The 19,271-nt window shown below is 39.3% G+C and overlaps 1 protein-coding gene across 2 annotated transcripts in view; it reads left to right on the plus strand.

Moving 5' to 3' along the window:
- The first annotated feature begins 5,764 nt into the window (after positions 1-5,764).
- Positions 5,765-19,271, plus strand: part of LOC111325529 (alpha-1,6-mannosyl-glycoprotein 4-beta-N-acetylglucosaminyltransferase) — a 35,406-nt gene continuing 21,899 nt past the window's right edge. For both annotated transcript variants that reach the window (XM_088727304.1, XM_088727305.1), the window contains exons 1-2: positions 5,765-5,926; positions 11,665-11,721. In XM_088727304.1, the coding sequence (XP_088583430.1) occupies positions 5,785-5,926; positions 11,665-11,721 (199 nt within the window). In that variant the 5' untranslated portion in view covers positions 5,765-5,784. The remainder of the gene's footprint in view (positions 5,927-11,664; positions 11,722-19,271) is intronic.

The following is a 19,271-nucleotide window of genomic DNA, read 5'->3' on the forward strand; positions in this document are numbered from 1 at the left end:
AAGATTTGTCAAATATCTTGGGCGTTTTTTTAATAAAACAGTTATTCCACTCTCGCTTGTTGGATATGAGATGATTATAGCCAACTCGGCGCTACGCGCCTCGTTGGCTATCTATTATCTCATATCCAACGCGCGCTTGAAACATCAGGATTTTCATCATCTATCCCGGTACTTTCTTCATCCTTTTTATTTTAAGCAGAAAGTACGAGATCAATTTAATGATGATTACAATACCTGCATACAGTAATGCAACAATCAAATTGAAAACAATTATTAGACCCACCTCTTTCCATCCCCATGATGTAATGTCTTCCACAGCTCTAACATAGATGGGGCCTTGTTTTGCAAACAATTTAACAACTTTTGCAGAACAGTCCTGGTTTGCTTGAAGGGATGGCCTCACTAAAATGTCACCAATACCCCGTACAAAGTGAAACCTTAAAAGGCGTAAAAGAAAATATTTTATGGATAAAAAAATTTAGCCAAGGAATACGTCTGTCTCCGAGTACTACAAGGGAGCTCTTTATAATGGCAATTTGTAGGAACAAAGGAACATTTTAAATGAGCTCAAAATGGAAATTGTCGAGTCGAACTTTTAAAAGCTGATATTTTTAAAATAACACCCAGTTTTTCCAAGAGAATGCAAGATCCAACACTTTCGTGTACATAATATAAATCATAATTTTCTCTTTCATTAATATTTTCAATCAAACTAGTAACCTGATTGAAGCAAGCCTACCTGGCCCCAAATAGACCCTTCCACGGTTTTTTCGGCCATATTGTTTAAGGGTCAAACAAAACCTCGTTGCGTAGCAACGAGCAATATATTCTTTTGTACTTACTCGACGCGCGTCGGTACCTTCGCTCAATATCATAACTTTATAAAGGGAAAATCGCTTATTTTCGTCTCGAAATCTGGTGGGAACAGAGATAAGGCGTTACTGAAAGTAAGTGCTGTATTTTTGGCGAAGTACCTTTTTATCACTGCGTTTTATGGGCAGATTGATATGTTGTTTGTAGGTAACCTAGTGGCCGCCATGATGCGAGAATGGCATTTTAAAAAGCACTTCTTTCGGTTGAGAAATTAGAATATGTTTTTTAGCCATCGATATTGTGTAGTTTTAAGTTTAAGGATTTATGGCGGGAGTAAGTAATCAAATAAGGTTCTGAAAGCATCTGTACTTTGCATGCCAGTATAGAGTCGAACATCATCTCTGGTTATTTGTGCAGGGGCTGTGCACAGTTTTAACCCTGGGGAATCGTCTCCACTTTTGATCAATTCGTCACTTGCAGTGATGATATCACTATTATCAACCGGTGTTAAAAATCGCCGATTTTTGGGTGACTTAGTATTTGAATGCTCAAAAGGAGTAAAAAAAAAAGTAGGCTTGGATTGCTTACTGAAGGCTTCCCGTCTCGTAAAATGATTGGAGCAGACGACAACACTCTCCTTTGACTTTCCTATTGAGAAATATTTTCTTCCCTTCTGAACCTGTCGAGACCACGCTTCAATTATTGATTGCTTGGGCTTGTGAAACGATAACTTCTGTACATGTGAGTGGATGACCCATTTTTTCGGATCTCCTCTATCGTTGTTACAGCCGCCGACAGAACACCTATCTCCAAAACCCATTAGACCATGGGTTTCTCTCTGCCGAGTTATTGGTTTTTCAAGAGTATGTTAGCCTGTCTGGACGAAAAGGTTTAAAGAGCACGTAAACACATTTATTTCAATTTTTTTCTCTGCACAATTAAGTTACTTAAATACAAAAAGTCATTCGGAAAAGCAGTACTCAGACCTTCAGGCGTTATTTCGGCCGCGAGGTCACGTCCAAAGAAAAACGATCTCAATGTTCCCATAAAACGCAGAGAAGAAAAGGTTTTTCGCCAAAAGGAGAAAAATTCACTCAACTTTATTAATGTCTTCTCTTTTTCAGCGATGAATGCTAATTTTTGTTCCTGAACAAAGCGAAAATTTGAACGAGGGTAGCGATGCGCGTCTTGTTATCATAAGAGATTCTATGGCTTGTTGCTACGCAACGAGGTTTTGTTTGACCCCCAACCAATATGGCCGCTAAAACCGTGGAAGGGTCTATTGGGCGAATTCAGATTTACATGTTGACGCAATTCTCCTTTTGATAAACGTTCATTGACTTTATTTACAGACTTAATAGTATTGAAATCGTGTATTTTATGCTCACATTGGCGAAGGTAAGCCGTGTAATTTATCTTTGAACACAGTCTCAATGGCACCTCGAAGTTTTCTCTCTGACCAATCAATACAGAATTAATTCCACTGCAGATGCAGCATAGCCCTGAAGGTGAAGATTCTCTCTATGTTTTCCACGAGGAACTTTCTTGATTCCAGGGCTAGGTAGCAGCTAAAAGGAAAAACCTGCAGTCTTTGCCGGAAGATGAATCGTTTTGACGTTTCCTGGATTTCGCAGGCCGGGAAGTGCTTGTAGTGGTTCTGGTGTACATGTATGTCCCAGGAAAAAGTCTGGCGACTGCTTGTGTTACTGACGATGTTGTGCACATTGATGATGTCGAGTTCGTCCTGTTCGAGGAGTTAGTAGAATCCTGGGCTGCTCCTAAGGAATCCGAGGCTCTCAGTACCCGCACAATATCTTTTATTATTATCCAACTACACTAGACGAGTACAAATAACGCCATAGACGAGTACAAATATCACGCGGTATTTGTACTCGTCTATTGTAGAGCACCGGCTAAACAGGTTTTCTCGCAACGCGCAAGCGAAAAAAAAACATACGGCGGACAATTTGAATAATATTTCCGACGACGAAGAGTCAAAATGGCTGGCAAATATAGATCCAAGTTCATTAGATGAATCGAACGAAGAAAAACAGCTTGACGACCAGAAAATTTCTTCATTTAATGAAGAAAATAGAAACAGCGACACGACAACACGCCAATTCCGTTCCGCTTCGCATACTTCTGTCACGCACTCCCCGTAAATGAATATCCGCGAAATTCGCCCGCACTGAAATGACAGTTAGGCGTGTTGGATAATAAATAACTTATTAAACGTTTTGTTGTGTAGTATCGCAGTGTATTTTTATTCGTTATTTGTATTTTGACTCGCCCTACGGGCTCGTCAAAATAAGGCACAACTCGTAAAAATACTCAGCGATACTACACAACAAAACGTCTAATAAGATACATTTATTATCCAACTACACCTAGAAGAGTACGAATAACGCCATAGACGAGTACAAATATCACGCGGTATTTGTACTCGTCTATTGTAGAGTACCGGTTAAAAAGGTTTTCTCGCATCGCGTATTGTAGTTACGAAAAAAGAAAACAAATGGCGGACGATTTGAATCATATTTCCGACGACGAAGAGTCAGGGCCTGATTACATGAGCCGGGCTGGCCCGGTTAGCCGGGCTGATTTCTTTAGTTTTGGTGTTCGCCAAAGCGTGAAAACAAAAGAAATCAGCCCGGCTGACCGGGCCAGCCCGGCTCATGTAATCAGGCCCTCAGAATGGCTGGAAAATATAGATCCAAGTTCATTGGATGAATCGAACGAAGAACAGCTTGACGACCAGAAAATTTCTTCATTTAATGAAGAAAATAGAAAGAGCAGCACAACAACGCGCCAATTCCGTTCCGCTTCGCATACTTCAGTCACGCACTCCCCGTAAATAAACATCCGCGAAATTCGCCCGCACTGCAATAACAGTTTGGCGTGTTGGATAAGAAATAACTTATTAGACGTTTCGTTGTGTAGTATCGCTGAGTATTTTTACTCGTTATTTGTATTTTGACTCGCCCTACAGGCTGGTCAAAATACAGCACAACTCGTAAAAATACTCAGCGATACTACACAACAAAACGTCTCATACGATATATTTATTAAAAAATAGATCATTGGATAATGCGATTCAAGACTTTTTATTGGCTTAGCCATTATGGTGTAACGCCAATATACCATAATCTACAAATATGGCAAGCGTATGTGTCAGATTAAAATTAAAAGGGAGCTAAAAATTGAATAAAATTTAATTTAATCTAACGTTTTTAATAAAACAATTATTCCACTCGCGCTTGTTGGATATGAGATGATTATAGCCAACTCGGCGCTACGCGCCTTGTTGGCTATCTATCATCTGATATCCAAGCGCGCTCGTGGAATAATTGTTAAATATACTGCCTGTGCGCTTCTCCCTGATGCGTTATCCGCCATATTTTCCACGTGCAATGACTAAACGTCGCGCAAGGGACTCTTATCCATTTCCAATCGATAAGAAGTTCAACGAAAATGTGGTAAGAAGTTGTAGGATATTCAAAACAAGTTGCGCGCGCGAATCACGGTAAATGACACCTCAAAACTGACCCTTATTATCAAATCGCGAAAGAAAGTCATCAAGAGATATCATAATAAGAGCTAAACTTTCGGGGTAAAAAATTTAAATGCGTCAGCAAATGGTAGGAGACGCACAGGCCTATCAACACCGGTACCTTTCAACGGTCGACTGCCTTTTGCTTTCCCACTTTCAGGCGTGTCGCCTCACGCAAGATTGTTTTCATGGATCAAGTGACTCTTTTCATTGCTCTAATGAAACTGTCCTTCATTCAATAATCAAGATAGAAGATTTACCACACAACACTCGCGATTAGCTAATTTTCCTTCCCTTAGGAAAGTAGATTTACAACACGATTGAGTACAGACAATAAATGTCCTTGCGGTAGTAACGCTATGTAACGCAACACACTATACGCAGCAATGGGCCTTTTCGTCCCATGAAAGGGTCTCAAACACTTAAATTTAAAATGCACAAAACATTTGTACCGTTGGAGCGCGTTTGATCAGAACTGTTGAAGAAGGATTAAAGTGGCCATAAAATCTTTGAAGGGCTTCAAACTACGACGTACAACGAATTTGACCTCGAAAACCGGTCTCAAATTACATAAAAAAAACTGCTTGCGTTTGTCCTTGAGAACGATAGAATACGCGACAATTACGTACGAAAAATACGTCTACACATTCAGAATGTATCAAATTATATTTACCTACAGTGAAAGGAAGAAGAAACGCCCTAACTTTTACGGAATGTTCAGTAAAAATCTGCCGATTTCTGCCGCTATTACAGTCATATTGAAAATAACACTGTGAAGGTGTAGTCTGATCGTCCGGGTGAGTGTAGTCCTGAGAAGGACTGTTGTCGGTGGTGGTGACTGACGTTTCGACAATTAACCTGTGCGGAAGTCGCCATCAGAGTCAAGTGAATGATTGTTGTCAGTATAGAATGTTCTTATTCTAGTTCGTGTCAAATGATCGGTTGGTTTTGCCGTGATGTTAGCGGCTGTAAGACTCAAGTGACCTAAGTTGGTCGTGATTGATCTGTTTCGATCTGTCGGTAAAGTTAGGTCGTTCTTTTTCGGTCGTTTGTGATGTTTATTTCGTGAATGAGACGTTTGTATGGAGCTGGTAGTTGTTGACATCTGTTTAGGGGAGTCTGTTCTAAGTTAGTAAACCAGTTTTCCAGAGTCAGTAGTTGAAAATAGTCAGTGCTGTAGGTTAGGCATTGCGCAGAGTCCCAGTCAATGTTATGGTTGGTAAGTCGATGGTGTTCAGCAATGTGATTGCTGACATCACCTCTCCTCGTCGCCCGATAACACTACCACAATGCAATGCTATCGGAGCGCGCACACCGCCTGCACAGTAGCTGAAGTCGTGTGGAGGAGGAAGTCTTGTTATGCTGCACCGAATATTTGTAACGATAGTTTACGATAATAATAACAATAATAACGCTCGACGATGTGCACCAGGCGGCTAGTTCGGCGGCGAGTTTACAAGAGGTTTTTAGCATTAATATTCCTGTTGACATGCTGCCTTTTCGTCGTCTACATCCTTGCTGTAGCTGAGAAAAACAAGGAAAATAAGTGTGTCTGTGAAATGGGTAAGTAATAGAATCAAATCTCTGTTATGTATGATTTACACTGGCGACTCTAAGGGACACGGACACGGTCACGGTCTGCGCTGCTCGTGTAGCCGATCGGAACTTGGAAAAGTCATCCTGACTTTTTCAAGTTGCATTCACAAATTCGAAATGGCGTCTGGCGGAGGATCCGGAGATGGCGGTAAACGCATTAACTCAGGGCGGAAACGAAAGGTTGAAGCCGGACAGAGGGGATACAAGAAAGCGTGGCTGAGGAACCATAAGCGTATTTATGTGGAAGAAAAGACATTTAAGTTGTGGCTGCAGGCAAAATTTGATGCAGGTTTCGAGTCATTCAGCGACAGCGATTTTACTGACAGAAAAATAAAATAATGCCAGATGTCACAGACATTTGTAGCATTTGCAAGGCTGATGTTTATTCTGTTGTTATCATGCATATTATGTTTGCTGTTGTTATTTTAAATTTGAAATATTTCACAGGAATAGTTAATTTGATCTATGAATGGTCCAGGTGTTTCTTTTCCTTTTGTTATTCAAACTCTCTTTTTTAGGAATATACTTGTGTATTTTGTTTTCTCACTGTTGTTGTAACCGTTTATTTGGACGTGATCGGAATAAAAGAAGCAGAAGTTTGTTTTAATCGTGCAAAAAAAAGTTTATATTCTACTACACATTATAATTGGAATACAGGTGAGCCCCGGGCGAACTCTACGGCTTATGACGACTGCTCGTTCGAATCTTGAAGAAAGGGAATACACAAATTATTTAGTATGCTTTTTGGACATTCGAGCTACAAAAGAAGTGAATGTATACAACTTTATATGTGTGTATTCAACTTAATATGCATATCCTGTTTATGCAAGGTTTATTGCTTGTTCCACATTTACATTCATGATCTGTACACAGCACGTGTCTCCCTTTGTACGGGCACCCACGAGAACTTAATTTTCTTTGCGCTTCGTCGTACAAGCACTTTTACATTTACAAAAGATCACCGAAGGTTCCTCAGTAAAAGAAGTTCATTTTCATGAGAATAAACTTGATTTAAATGCAAAATATATGCAGAATTCTTCAACTCACTGATATTTCCTTACTGGGGTCAATTCAATAAAACTTTTACACTTGTAATTTACAAGGTGGACCGTTGTTTTTACAAGTGCAGGCGAAAACGAGTTTAATTAACATCGTTACAAGTCCAGGTTACAAATGTCCGACTTGTAATTACAGGTGTAGCACTACACTTGTAGAATTCAATAGATATCCACTTCAATAAACGTTTTACAATTGTCCAACTTGTATTTCTGAGATAATTCGACTTGTAAATTACAAATGCAATTTACAAGTTTTAAGTCACTTGTAAAATTTGTATACAATGGTAAAAATCGTTTAGTATTGAGTAAAATCATGATCTCTTGCAGCGATGAAGAACTGGAAGAACTTAAAGAACAATAAATCTTTGGTCAGCCTCGAAATTTTCAGGAAAGGCTGTTTGACATTGCAAATCCACGATTTTATTTAGGTCACCTTACTGAGTTCAATTATTCGCTTGCAGGGTATTTGTTAACACATTAATGAGTTGCAATATGATAACTTTTGTCTTATCGTTTTCTCGTGCAAGTAAATCTTTCCTTAGTTTTTTTTTTTTATTTCCAGACCTAGTTTTGTGCACTCTGGTCGTATTTTCTTTTTTTCAATCGCATAAGCTCTTCTACAGCCGGCTCTCCCCGCGAGGCAGCTCTTATCCCCTTTGAGCCTCCTGTGCTTGTTGTTCACCGTTTAATTTGCGATGAGGAAACATTCGCAAATGGCCTAGGCTGTCCCATTGAAGAGGATCGTGATTCCTCCGCACTAGGCTCAGTTACAACTACTATCGTCTCATCCAACTCCGGCATCCCTTGAAATTCTTCAGTTGGAGCGGCCTCACTAGTACTTGGCCCTTCTGCATTTATAACAAAGACACTGCCCAGAAAATCATTAGACAGGAATTTGTAGTGCATGTGAGGCATTCTTGTGCGATTTCTGCAATGACGATGTCTGTGTCTGAGGCCTGAGCAGGCTCTAAATTGGCACTCTCATGCCCAACTATGTCCAGAACAGTTTCGCCCAACTTAGCAAGCTGGCCGCTGCCTCCACTTCAGTGGGTTTTTCATGGGTTACAATTAGCACTTGAATTTACGCTTCAGAGTTAATCCTCTGTTCCACCATTTGTATTCTTAGTGCTACGCGGCACAACATTTATATGTGTACTATTACGATTACAATTGTTATGTTGGTGGCGGAAACCAAATTCCCTTTTCATTGTTGGTACTTTATCATCGTAATCCGCCTCTCGAAATGGAATATGCTCGACATTATGTTTTAACCACAGACGCTTCAAAGGGAGCAAGCACCTGCACAGGTAGCTGTCGTGGGTTACGTGGCACCTACAGCCAAGTGGCGTTAATTGATGTAAATTCAAGCTAAAAGATTAGCATTAGAATCGGCTTACTACATTCTCACAACATTTCCTTGATTTAAGTAAATTCGGTTCCACCAAATAGAGAATGTTTACTGCGCTAGTTTCATTACTGCGTTCAATTAATAACCGAAATATTCAATTTGTGACAGGTTCAATAGAAATACGAACTGTACTAAATGGACTTTGGTTTCTGCTTTTTGTCTCGAGGAAACGAAACTGTCGAAACTCAATTTATTAAGGTGCAGAAAAACAATTTAATTAAAGCAACCAAAACTGCAGTTTTCCGATGTATGTGGATTTATATTTCTTCGCGTCTGATGCAAGGCCTGGAAACAAAAATTCCGAAAATTGGTTTAAAAATATATTCGGAAATTTATAATCATATATGACTAGCCAATTTGTCTCACTAGACAGAGCTGAATAACGTATGTGCATGCAGTAGGTTTTGCCGCGGAAAACGGATTTTTGAGTAGTTTTCAGGGTTTATTTCCTCTTCTGTTGCTTCGAGGAGTCGTTTACCTTGCCACTTTTCTTTTTCAGAACAACCTCCAAAAACTTGGTACACCCCCTAAAAATTTTCGAAAATTAATTTTCTCCTGAAAACCTCTGGAAATAGGAAAGTGCCTTTTGCGAAAACAAAGTTCATCGGTTTTAAATGCCAGCCTTTATTCAGTTTCCGCTAACTTCGCTAGTTTTAGACATAGAAAACTTGAGCCCGCGTTGGTGACCGCCTACCGTCTGACGCTGCATTTCATTATTCAGCCCTGTCGTCTCACTGTCTTACTTTAACAATAACAGCAACCGCTGAACGGTAGTGTTGTATAGAGGGAAGCCCGCTTAGAAATAATGCCAGAAGCTTCTACAAACCACGTGAATTCGTTTATATGCAATCGGCTGTACTTTTCTAAACATCGTCTAGCCAAAAATCCTTCAATGTATCATGACCTGGAGAATCCGGTCAGAGCCTCCCGGTTAGCTCAATGGATAGAGCGCTGGACTGTTGTGCGGGAGGTCGAGGGTTCGAGCCCCGGCCGGACCAACGCTCAGGGTCTTAAAATAATTGAGAAGAATTTGGTACCTTTCTATAACATCAAGAAATCATTAGATATTCTAGTCTTCTCGGATAGGGACGAATAAATGGAGGTCCCGTCTCCTGCAGGGTTGGGGTAGGAGACGTTAATTTCCCACACACGAGATTACTGTGTGATGGATGCCCTCCCCTGGGGTGGGATGGGTGGGATATTGGGTGCACTTAATTTGAAGCCTCGATCTGTTGTGCGATTCTCACCATACTCTGGTGAAAGTGATTAAATATAGAGCACGGTCACGTCAGTTTTGAATTATTGAATTAATCTAATACACTAATCCACAGGTTTCTCCACCGATAGCTGCTCAGTGCGACCAGATTTAACCCGCACACGTCAGTTTTTCCTTTGACGTTTGATTAGCCCTATAAACCCTAACATCAATATGCATATTCTTCATACTGTTCTCTTAGTCCTAGGATGTTTACAAGAAGAATTTGTTTAGCATACAAGAGCTTCTTGACTTCGAATAAGGAAATGATCGGCGATCTTTCTTTATTCTCGTGACCTTAATGTTTGTTACAGGGGTGAAACTGTAGGGAGAAATAAGATTCTCATCACATTAGGGGCTAATAAGTTAACTGGTGAAGTATGGTGGCTGAACTGTTAAACTATACCAAATTGCATTATGGGTGGCTTAGAGTAGTTGTTTTTGTTGGATTAAAAATATACGCAGCTGCGCACAAGCTAATAAAGTTGATACATTGCTGATAGCAACACAAATTGACGTTTACGTGGAGCTCTTTGAATTTTATTCATTTACTCCGACAATTTTCTCGCTGACTGATTCATTACTAGTTCTTTCAACAAAGAAAAATAACTGGCTTGACCCAGCGGCTTCATGCATATAAACGGGTGTGGATAGGATTAACTGACAAATGGCCAAAATTTCAACTGACAACTGACAAATTACTGAAAATCAAGCTAACAACTGACATTTGTGATGGGCTTTTATAGACAGCTGACAAAAGACTGGATCGCCATAAATATTCTAAAAGTTGTATATAAAATAAGGATAGTCGATTTATTTGGTACGTTTTTTATTACATATCAGTAGGAGTACGCCAGAGGGTCATATTTCGTTATTGATACCGCATGGACCATCCACATCAAGTTCATATTTCACATGTCGGTTAAATGATCTTTGATACCCGACTCGATAGTCAGCTCTGCGATGGCCGTCAATGCTGGTATTTCAAAAGCTGTTGTAAGCTTTTATCAAATTGATTCGGAGACGGCATTTTAGCTTCAACACATGTCAAATTTGCTGAGGATTGTATTGTTGAAGTGGCAGTTGCTGAAATGCGAACATATGCAGACGAATGTGACACGGACTCTCAGAAAACGACTTTTCTGAACGAGAGGATAAAGATATTACGCTATGTCTAGGGGGGCAATTCGCGCTCATTTTCGCTTGGATTTCTAAGCTACTCTTGCATTAGATATCTCTAATAACCTAATTGAAAAGTAGACAAAAGAACATTCCTTTCCGATCATTTCATCGGAGCCAATTGCAATCGACGTACTGGCAAAATATTAAACCAACATCTGTTGGAAGGAAGATCGTCTTTCTCACGATATTCTTTCTAACATTTTGACCGGCTAAGTGGTTGAAAAAGAATGTTTCAATGTTGCGCACGGGCAAACAGAAGTTTGTGTGCAGGTGAATTGTAACTTGCTTTGACACCCTTCAAGCAAAGACTGAAAGTCACTTGGAAGATCTTAGAATTATTTCATTCCAGAATTGAGAAAAAGGAGTTCTTGTTCAGTATCAATTTTCGACTTCATTTTCGAGTTCACGCTGCATATGTGCCCAAGTTAAGCCAATAATACCACCAGTGGGTTGGAAAGTAATAATTCACTTGCCAAGTTAATTATTAACAGTCATTTAACTGAGAACTAACAAATGGCCTAAAATCTAACTGAGAACTGATAAATGGCCGAGAGCTTGACGGACAACTGACATCTGTACCCTCCCCATCCAGACCCTCTGGTTCGCGTGCTGATCACTGTCCAACCCGGAGCAATATAAATAGACCTTAGAAACACGAACATCTACGAAGATTAAACACCAATAATGTCCTCTTTCAGACGGATTTGCAGAAAAGTCACGCTTAGACTCAAAGCAAAAATTTTGACCTTATTCATAGCGAGCGCCCTTCTGATAGCACATTTTTTTCTTCTTGGACGAATAGGACAGTTTGAACAATCAGAAAGAGATGACACAAACAAGCGTCAGGCTGATAAAATCGGTAAGTAACAATGAAATCTAAATTATAAAATCTCATAGCCAAATATAAAATAGCAAGATTCGTCGCTGTTGGTAGATAAAGTTCAATAGCGCAGCCCTACGCTTTCATCAAATGATTTCCTCGCTAAACAAGTTTCGAACGTCATGAGAGAGAGAGAAAAAAAGTTCTGGGAATCGAACGCTTCTTTCCTCGGCCAGACGGTCCTCTCAGAACTAAAAATAACTTTAAATCTGGCAAAACTACGTCTTCATTAAACCAATGTTATAAAAAAATATGAAGTTGGCCGACTGACACGCTACATTGTTTGTGCAAGATGGATTAGGCAGCGAGGATCGAATCGTTGAGCGAATTTAAGCCTACAAGTCGCCTCTCAACAACCCATTTTTGATGTACCACTCGTAAGAGAGCCGATATGCATGTGTAAATTGTACTTTAGCAAATTTGTAACTGAAAGTTCTTCATCTTTTCGACCCAACGCTAATGTACAATTTACTACCGATCATATTTCCAAGTCTACAGAAACGATTCACGTTAGTCAAGATAATTGACTTATAATTTTATTGTTCTGTCAAAATTGCTTGTTTCTAACATTACATTCTATATATCTAACAAATGGATTGTTTCCTTGTCAGTGGTAACGAACACCAGTTATTACCAGCAGTTCAATGTTCATGAAATTCTCAGAAAACATTCCATCTTCAAAGGTTTTTTGTAACGTATTGCTTAATTTCAGACATTTAGTCCCAATGTTTCAATCTCGTGATTTGCATTATTGGACCTAACTTATATTTTGATATATCCTTCAAGCTAAACGCCCTTGAGGTTGATTTTACATGAGGGTGCTAATAAAGACTGCTTTGCAAAAATATATAGTGTCCTTGATTTCGTTCCCTGTCAAACATTTGATGTGAAGTAATAGAGTGCAATTTACGATTTATCGGTCCTTGGTTAAGTCTTGAGAGCTCCAAATTGTTCTGTGACATTTAAGAAAAGCCGACTCGTTTAGTTTGCGTTAGAGGTTTCAAAGGTCAAAATTTGCACTTTTAATTAGCAGATTTGAAAAGCTTCAGTAATCAATATTAGTTTAAATCATGAGCCTAGTTAGTAAGTTTACGTTTGGAGGTTAAATCTTGTGTTGAGAGCCCCTATCGTGCAAGCTGCAACTGTTTCCAAAATAACATGAACACTTTGTTTTAAAACAATCTCGGTCTGTGTTTCCCGGAGAAGTGCAATCGACGTTGCTACCAAGGTACTATTTTTGTTCCTCATCGATGTTTAGCATATAAAAATATTGAAACTATTTCGAGAACATAATATCCTAACAGTGCGCAGTGAACCCATACCAGTTTTTTCTTTCTTTTTTTTTTCTCAGAGCGTGAGCAAGCGGTACTCTACAAATCTTGCTATCTGACTTGTTCAGAAAGCGGGCAGTATTCTCCCATCCGGTCCGTTCCCAGAGGGCGGTGTCCGATCCGTTGCATATTGACACGCTGCAAAAAAAGTGTTTGTAACTTAACAATCCTTCACCAAATGACACTAAGAAGTTAAAACGTACTTGATTGTCCACAACTGAATTAATCGAAGTAATTTTCATTTATTCAATATCTGAATTCTCCAAAACACTTTTGTTCGTTTTAAAACCCTGAGCGAAGTATCAAGTTCTACTACATATATTCTTTCGGTGAGTCTGCAATTCCGTTGAATTTTGACATTTCGTATCTGGCTCATTTCTTCGGAGTAATTTATTGGGATGAATAAACACGGTGTCTCATTTGACTGTAGTTTTCCGGAGGAAGAAAAGAAAATTTACACACACCATATTGGAGGAAACAAGCGAACAGACTCTCACAACTTCAAAACGTGTATTTGATTTTTCCTTTCCATTTAAAACTGAACAAGAGGTAAATCTTGGTAGATCAATCGTCGCTAGAAGTAAAAAATAACATTTTTCGTGAGATCACTGACTGTTTTTGAAGAAGAAGTCGTTGTGATAGTCATTTGACTCGAGTTTCTTTGCAAAACCAGTACCGTTGATTTTTTTCAGAAGTATACATGTGATTTCTTTTCTCACGCGCTCTCTGACACCTCGTGACAGATACTTTTAAAAAAACATAATGTTTCAAATTTTAATTGGAAGCCTTTTCAATCACCTTCATCACCTTGCAAATAAAAACTATTTCGGTAAAGCCTTTCTCTTTATTTTGCATTACCTCTGTTTCCTCTGCTATCGACTCGCTCAACAATTGTCCTGTTTCATGATGAGGGATCTTGCCACAGTTATAGCACCACATCACTCAGGTTCTTTTGGCATTCATTCTGTTAAGTTTAACAAAAAAAATTAGAATGTTTGTCATTATCCTAGGTCGGTCCGTTCAGGCTGAGATCAGCCAAAATTTTAATAACCAGGAGCCCTGTAAGAACGTACTTAGGACATACCTAGGCTGAGAGGAAAATTGTGAACTGTGCTTAACGAGCAAGTTAACACAAATACTTAAGGAGATTAATTAACATTAATTATGGTATTCTTACGCCCAAATAGGCCATTTTTAAATTACCTTTGACCTCCTTTTCAAAACGAGGCCTGGTGCTTAGCAATTGGTATGAAAATGAATTTTTATTGCATGTGAATGTAAACTTAGAATCATATGAAAGGATGAGCACCAGGACTCGTTTTGAAAAAGAGGCCAATGGTAATTCGAAAATAGGCTATTGATTTCCAGGCCTTTAAAATCGGTTTTGTTTATTTGTAGAAAATCTAGTCTTTAGATTTTCTTCATAATTTGCATGCAACGAGCTCGTAACAATACTCAAAAATTAACACCAATTTGCTAATAATTTAACAGAAAGATCTTTTATTATCCCTTGTTGAAGGTTCACTGCAATATCTAGGATTTCCCTCGTTAAAGTTCAATTTTTTCACCTACTTATGCACTTATCGGCGGCCATCCCGTGGCCGAACACAGTTTCCGTGCGCGCTTTTGCTGGTGCAATTCAGCGCGAGCACAAGGGTTGCAAAAAACCAAACATGCCGTCAATAGAGCGGTCATTCTATGTACTCAACACGTACCCGCACTGTGCTATTTTCCTCTATAGTTAATTAGCGCAGTGTATTGAGGGTTTTAATCTTTTATTACAAAGACATGTTAACGGCGCAAAGAACCCAGCAATTCTCAGCTTTTTCATCGTTTCCGAAAGAACCCCGTTAAATGCAGCGCATGCGTAGTAAGTCAAAAAAAGCGACTGAATGGAAAATTGCTTTTTCGGAAATACGCCTATAGATCGTTTTCACGTGACGTCACATCATCTCCGGTCGCCATATTTGTGTACAACCCAGGGTAATACATGCAGGGTGTAGCCACGAGAGTTAATATTATTTTTTTTTTTTTCTTATCAGTTCTGTCGTTCGTCTTTGTTAATTGTAATTAGTGTAAATAGTTCTCGTCTCGATAGTTCAGTTCTGTATTTATTAGTTTGTATTTTTTCGTGCTGTCAAAATGTAAATTAAGTTTGTCAGCGTTGTTTCATGCAATCGCCTTTGAGTATTGTGTAGCCTTGTTTAGTCTATTGTTTTAGCCTTTTATCTCCTATATAACATCGTAGTTGTGATTTTCATTCAGTCGTTGTTATTCCGGAGTGCCGTACAGATCTTGTAAGTAGTTACGCTTTCGTTTGTATTTTCCTGTAGTTTCTCGTATTCCTTTCGTTGTATTTTAGTTTTGTTGGGTTTAAGTTCGCATTGTTAATTCTGTATTTTTCTGTGTGTTATGTACAAGTGAATCGTCGAGATTAAAAGGTACGTATTTCAAACTGTAACGGAGTGTCAGTTACACAGGGTAATATATGCAAATAATAAGCACATCAACAATTTCTGCCTGTAAAAATTAATACTACAGCAACGGAAGCAAAATTAAGTGTCAATACTGATATCATTATCCATCCTCCTCTTTCTGAGTACACCAAGAAGCTAGAACCACGAGTAAGGTAGCGTTATTTGGAAAAAATTTCGGCGATTGGGATCCATCCCGTCCTTATTTAGAGTAAGAATTTTCAACCAGACTGCTTGCCTCCAGTTGAATCTACAGATCTCCTTTTCTATCTGGTTTTGGAGACGAGCTTCTACACGCAACAACAGTTTAAGGCTTTCCGAAGCCTGGAAGCCAACAATCAGATGGTTTCGGGATTTATAACCAGCGTAAAAGGCCACATAATCGCAAACAAATTTGTTGTGTTAGCCAAGGTGAGACATTCGCAAAGAATGAATGACTCTTTGATCCCTATCTGGATTATAGCAGAAAAGGAGGGGACAATTTTATCCGCTCATTGCCTAGGTTGTAAGGCCGGCCTAGCTGAATCATGCTCGCATATTGCAAGCGTTTTATTTTACATAGAAGCGTGGACGAAGATAAATGGAAAACTTGCTTGCACGCAAACTCTTCCGATTGCGTGCCGACGTAAACAAACATTCTTGAGTCAGTTTGTGTGCCTTTCTCTGTGGGCTTTTCTAAACTTTCTGCCTCGCCACCTTCGAAGTTTAAATCTAAACTTTGCTGCACCGATTCGCTAAATTTGAAAAACTTCTCCTCCCTCTCAGACTCTAGTACTTTCACCCGTTTGGCAAACGCCGGCTTCTTCACCAATTCGCGTTCCCTCGCCCTCTTCTTTTTGCTGCTTGTTCTCGATCCGTACGGCCAGTCTCCTTATTATGTCCTAAATTTAGAGTTGGGACCCAATCAATGTTAAATTTATCCCATGATTTTGCAGCCATCCAGAAACAAAGTGTTTCTCACACAAGCGATCGTTTTCCAAAATGGTATCGGTGAGATCGTCTCTGCTAATAGCAGAAATCCAGCGCGATCTTCTTTCTGCTGACACTTCTCTGGCTTCATTTCCTTGATTTTCAATTATCGAAGGTACTTTGGCAAAATATAATCCTTTATTCCTTCCACTTCTATTTCCACAGCTGACAATCAAGCACAAAACCATCTTCTTTCAAAGGACGCAGTAGATTTGCATGCAATATTTGTACAGAAATATGGCGGCGTAGCAACAGTTGTCAGGGTTTTGGTCACGTGAGTGAAAACGATCTATTTCTTGACAACCACTCATTAGAAATTCACGAAACTTGGCACGAAAATACTTTTGGAAATAAGTAACTGGAGTATTGAAAATAACTGATTTTTAACAAAAGAAATTCTAGATAATCGAGGGAACCTTCAACAAGGGATAATTAAAGATCTCTGTTAAATTGTTAGCAAAATGGTGTTAACTTGTGAGTATCGTTACGAGCTCGTTGCATGCAAATTATAAAGAAAATCCAATGACAAGATTTTCTACAAATAAACAAAACCAATTTTAAAGGCCTGTTTCTATTTAAACATATCGCCATGGCAACGGCGACCGAGAGATCAAGGGGTTTGAAGAAAATAGTGAAAGAAACACAGGTAACAAAAACTGTGTTCAGCCGCCTTAACCTACATTCGCCTGCCTAAATTCACTCAATTGCGCAAAATTCCCTGCGATAATGCACCTATCAATGTCTTGCCCCAACCGGGGGAGTGGGGACATGTGCGGGCTATTGACAAAAAAATACGTCGCGAGAGAGGGGATTTGTTTACTTATTTGACATAGGGGTCCCCCAAGGGTTGGGTTTTATTGATACTTGACCGGGATAGGCTGGGTCGGAAACCTTTCAAGATGGCGGACGAGGAGAAAAATGCAGCCGAAAACGTGGTTAAAAAGGTAAGAAATTAAACCTTAGCTCTTATTCTTTCACAACTTTTTTAGCTTCGATGGGGCATTATTCACATGTACAGACACCACCACGGTGGGAATTATTGACAAGAATTTTGAAAATTGTCAATAGCCCCTGGGTATGCCCGCACTCCCCCAATTGGGGCAAGACATTGATAGGTGCATAACCGCATGGTTACTCGAAGGCACAGACACTATTCAATGAGAAGGTTAGCTATTGTCGTAAAATACGAGTTATCTGGGTTTTTTTAACTGGATTTTTACGTGAATGAAATTACTATTTGCCTGCAAAAATAAACATTCCCCCGAACTAACCATGCGGCGAAACAGAACACTTTGCATGGCGATTATAGTCTTTTTGTTTTCAGCTATTTAACAACAACAAAAAAATCAAAGGTTTGCTTTTGTTTTGCTGATGGAGAGATGGAGAATTTGAGAAATGGAGAAATTTCCCGCTCTTTTTGGTTTTATCTTTTTTCACGCGCACGCACAAATGACAACTTTGTCCGCAACGGACGCGGGTCCTTTCGTTTCAAAAAAATTTGGCAAAATCGGTCAGCCCCACCCAGGCACATCGGCGTCTTTGATGAGTTTTAGAATTTTGAAACTTTTAGGAAACCGCAAAAATTGGGTCGCATTAGAAAATGCTTGTGTTGACAGAGTTTAATCCCTAGAGTAAACAATTCGGTGGTAATGCGACCCGAGCCTTAAAGAATCCAGGATGCTACAACAATTTTTGAACAGTTCAGAAATATACGAACAGTTCAGAAGTTCCCGTTACGGACCGACCTATGCTGGTGAATACCACTTTTATCTTTTTCTAACGCATAAAAACAATGATTGCTAAAAGAACCCGAATGATTTAGGGCTACAATTACGAGTTTAATTACGGGAAAATCCTCCTTGAACTACACAATTTGATGGCGAGTGAGTTATAAAGAAAACAAGCGTTATTCAGGTTAAAGAGAATGTTTTCGCCGAAACATTTTTTTGATGAGCAACTGTGACGATGTGACACCTGTCAATTGAAGAAGAAAGAAGCATACGCTTTTGAAGAAACAGCAGTACTGGTATGACAAACAGACACGAGTTAAATTATCATGCGACGATTTTCTCGTAAAAAGAAAAACAGTTATAGATCTTACGGAAAGTATTTTTTATTTCCAACGACGATTAATCTTCGAAGATTTACCTCTGTTCCGTTTTAAAATTTCACGGAAAGTCAAATTGTAAGTGAATGCAAATGTGTGTTTTGGCCGGGAGTTGTCAGTCTGCTTGTTTGTTTTCTGTAATGGCGTGTGTAAATCGGTGTTTCTTCCACCGAAAAGCTGAAGTCAATGAGACTCTTTCTACCTAGACACAAGGAGATTTAATGCGACTTTTATTCATCGAATTCCTGCGTTTCTGCCGCGAAATTTACGACGAAAGTGTGTTTTAGGATTTTGAACTGGTGCTGAATAAATTCTTTCTTAGCCTAAACTTATAAATTCGTTTGTATCTGGCGCATGTCAAACCCATTTGCAGCTTAAAAGTCAAACAGGTATTGTCACTTACTAAATTGGCTTGCCATTAAGTCTTATGATCGCCTTCGTATGAAATTGTTTTTTTTTTGTTGTTGTCGTTTTACTAGTCCTCGTTTTACTAGTCCTCGTTTTACTAGTCCAGTCCAGTCCAGTCCAGTCCAGTCCAGTCCAGTCCAGTCTACGAAATACCATATGCCAACCGGTGATGCTAAGGTGTCACTTCGAGTTGTTGTTGAAACGACACGTTGCCAGCGAAGTCTCTCATGAAACACGAGC

This window comes from Stylophora pistillata, chromosome 7 (genome assembly GCF_964205215.1).
Source record: "Stylophora pistillata chromosome 7, jaStyPist1.2, whole genome shotgun sequence".
Taxonomy (NCBI): domain Eukaryota; kingdom Metazoa; phylum Cnidaria; class Anthozoa; order Scleractinia; family Pocilloporidae; genus Stylophora; species Stylophora pistillata.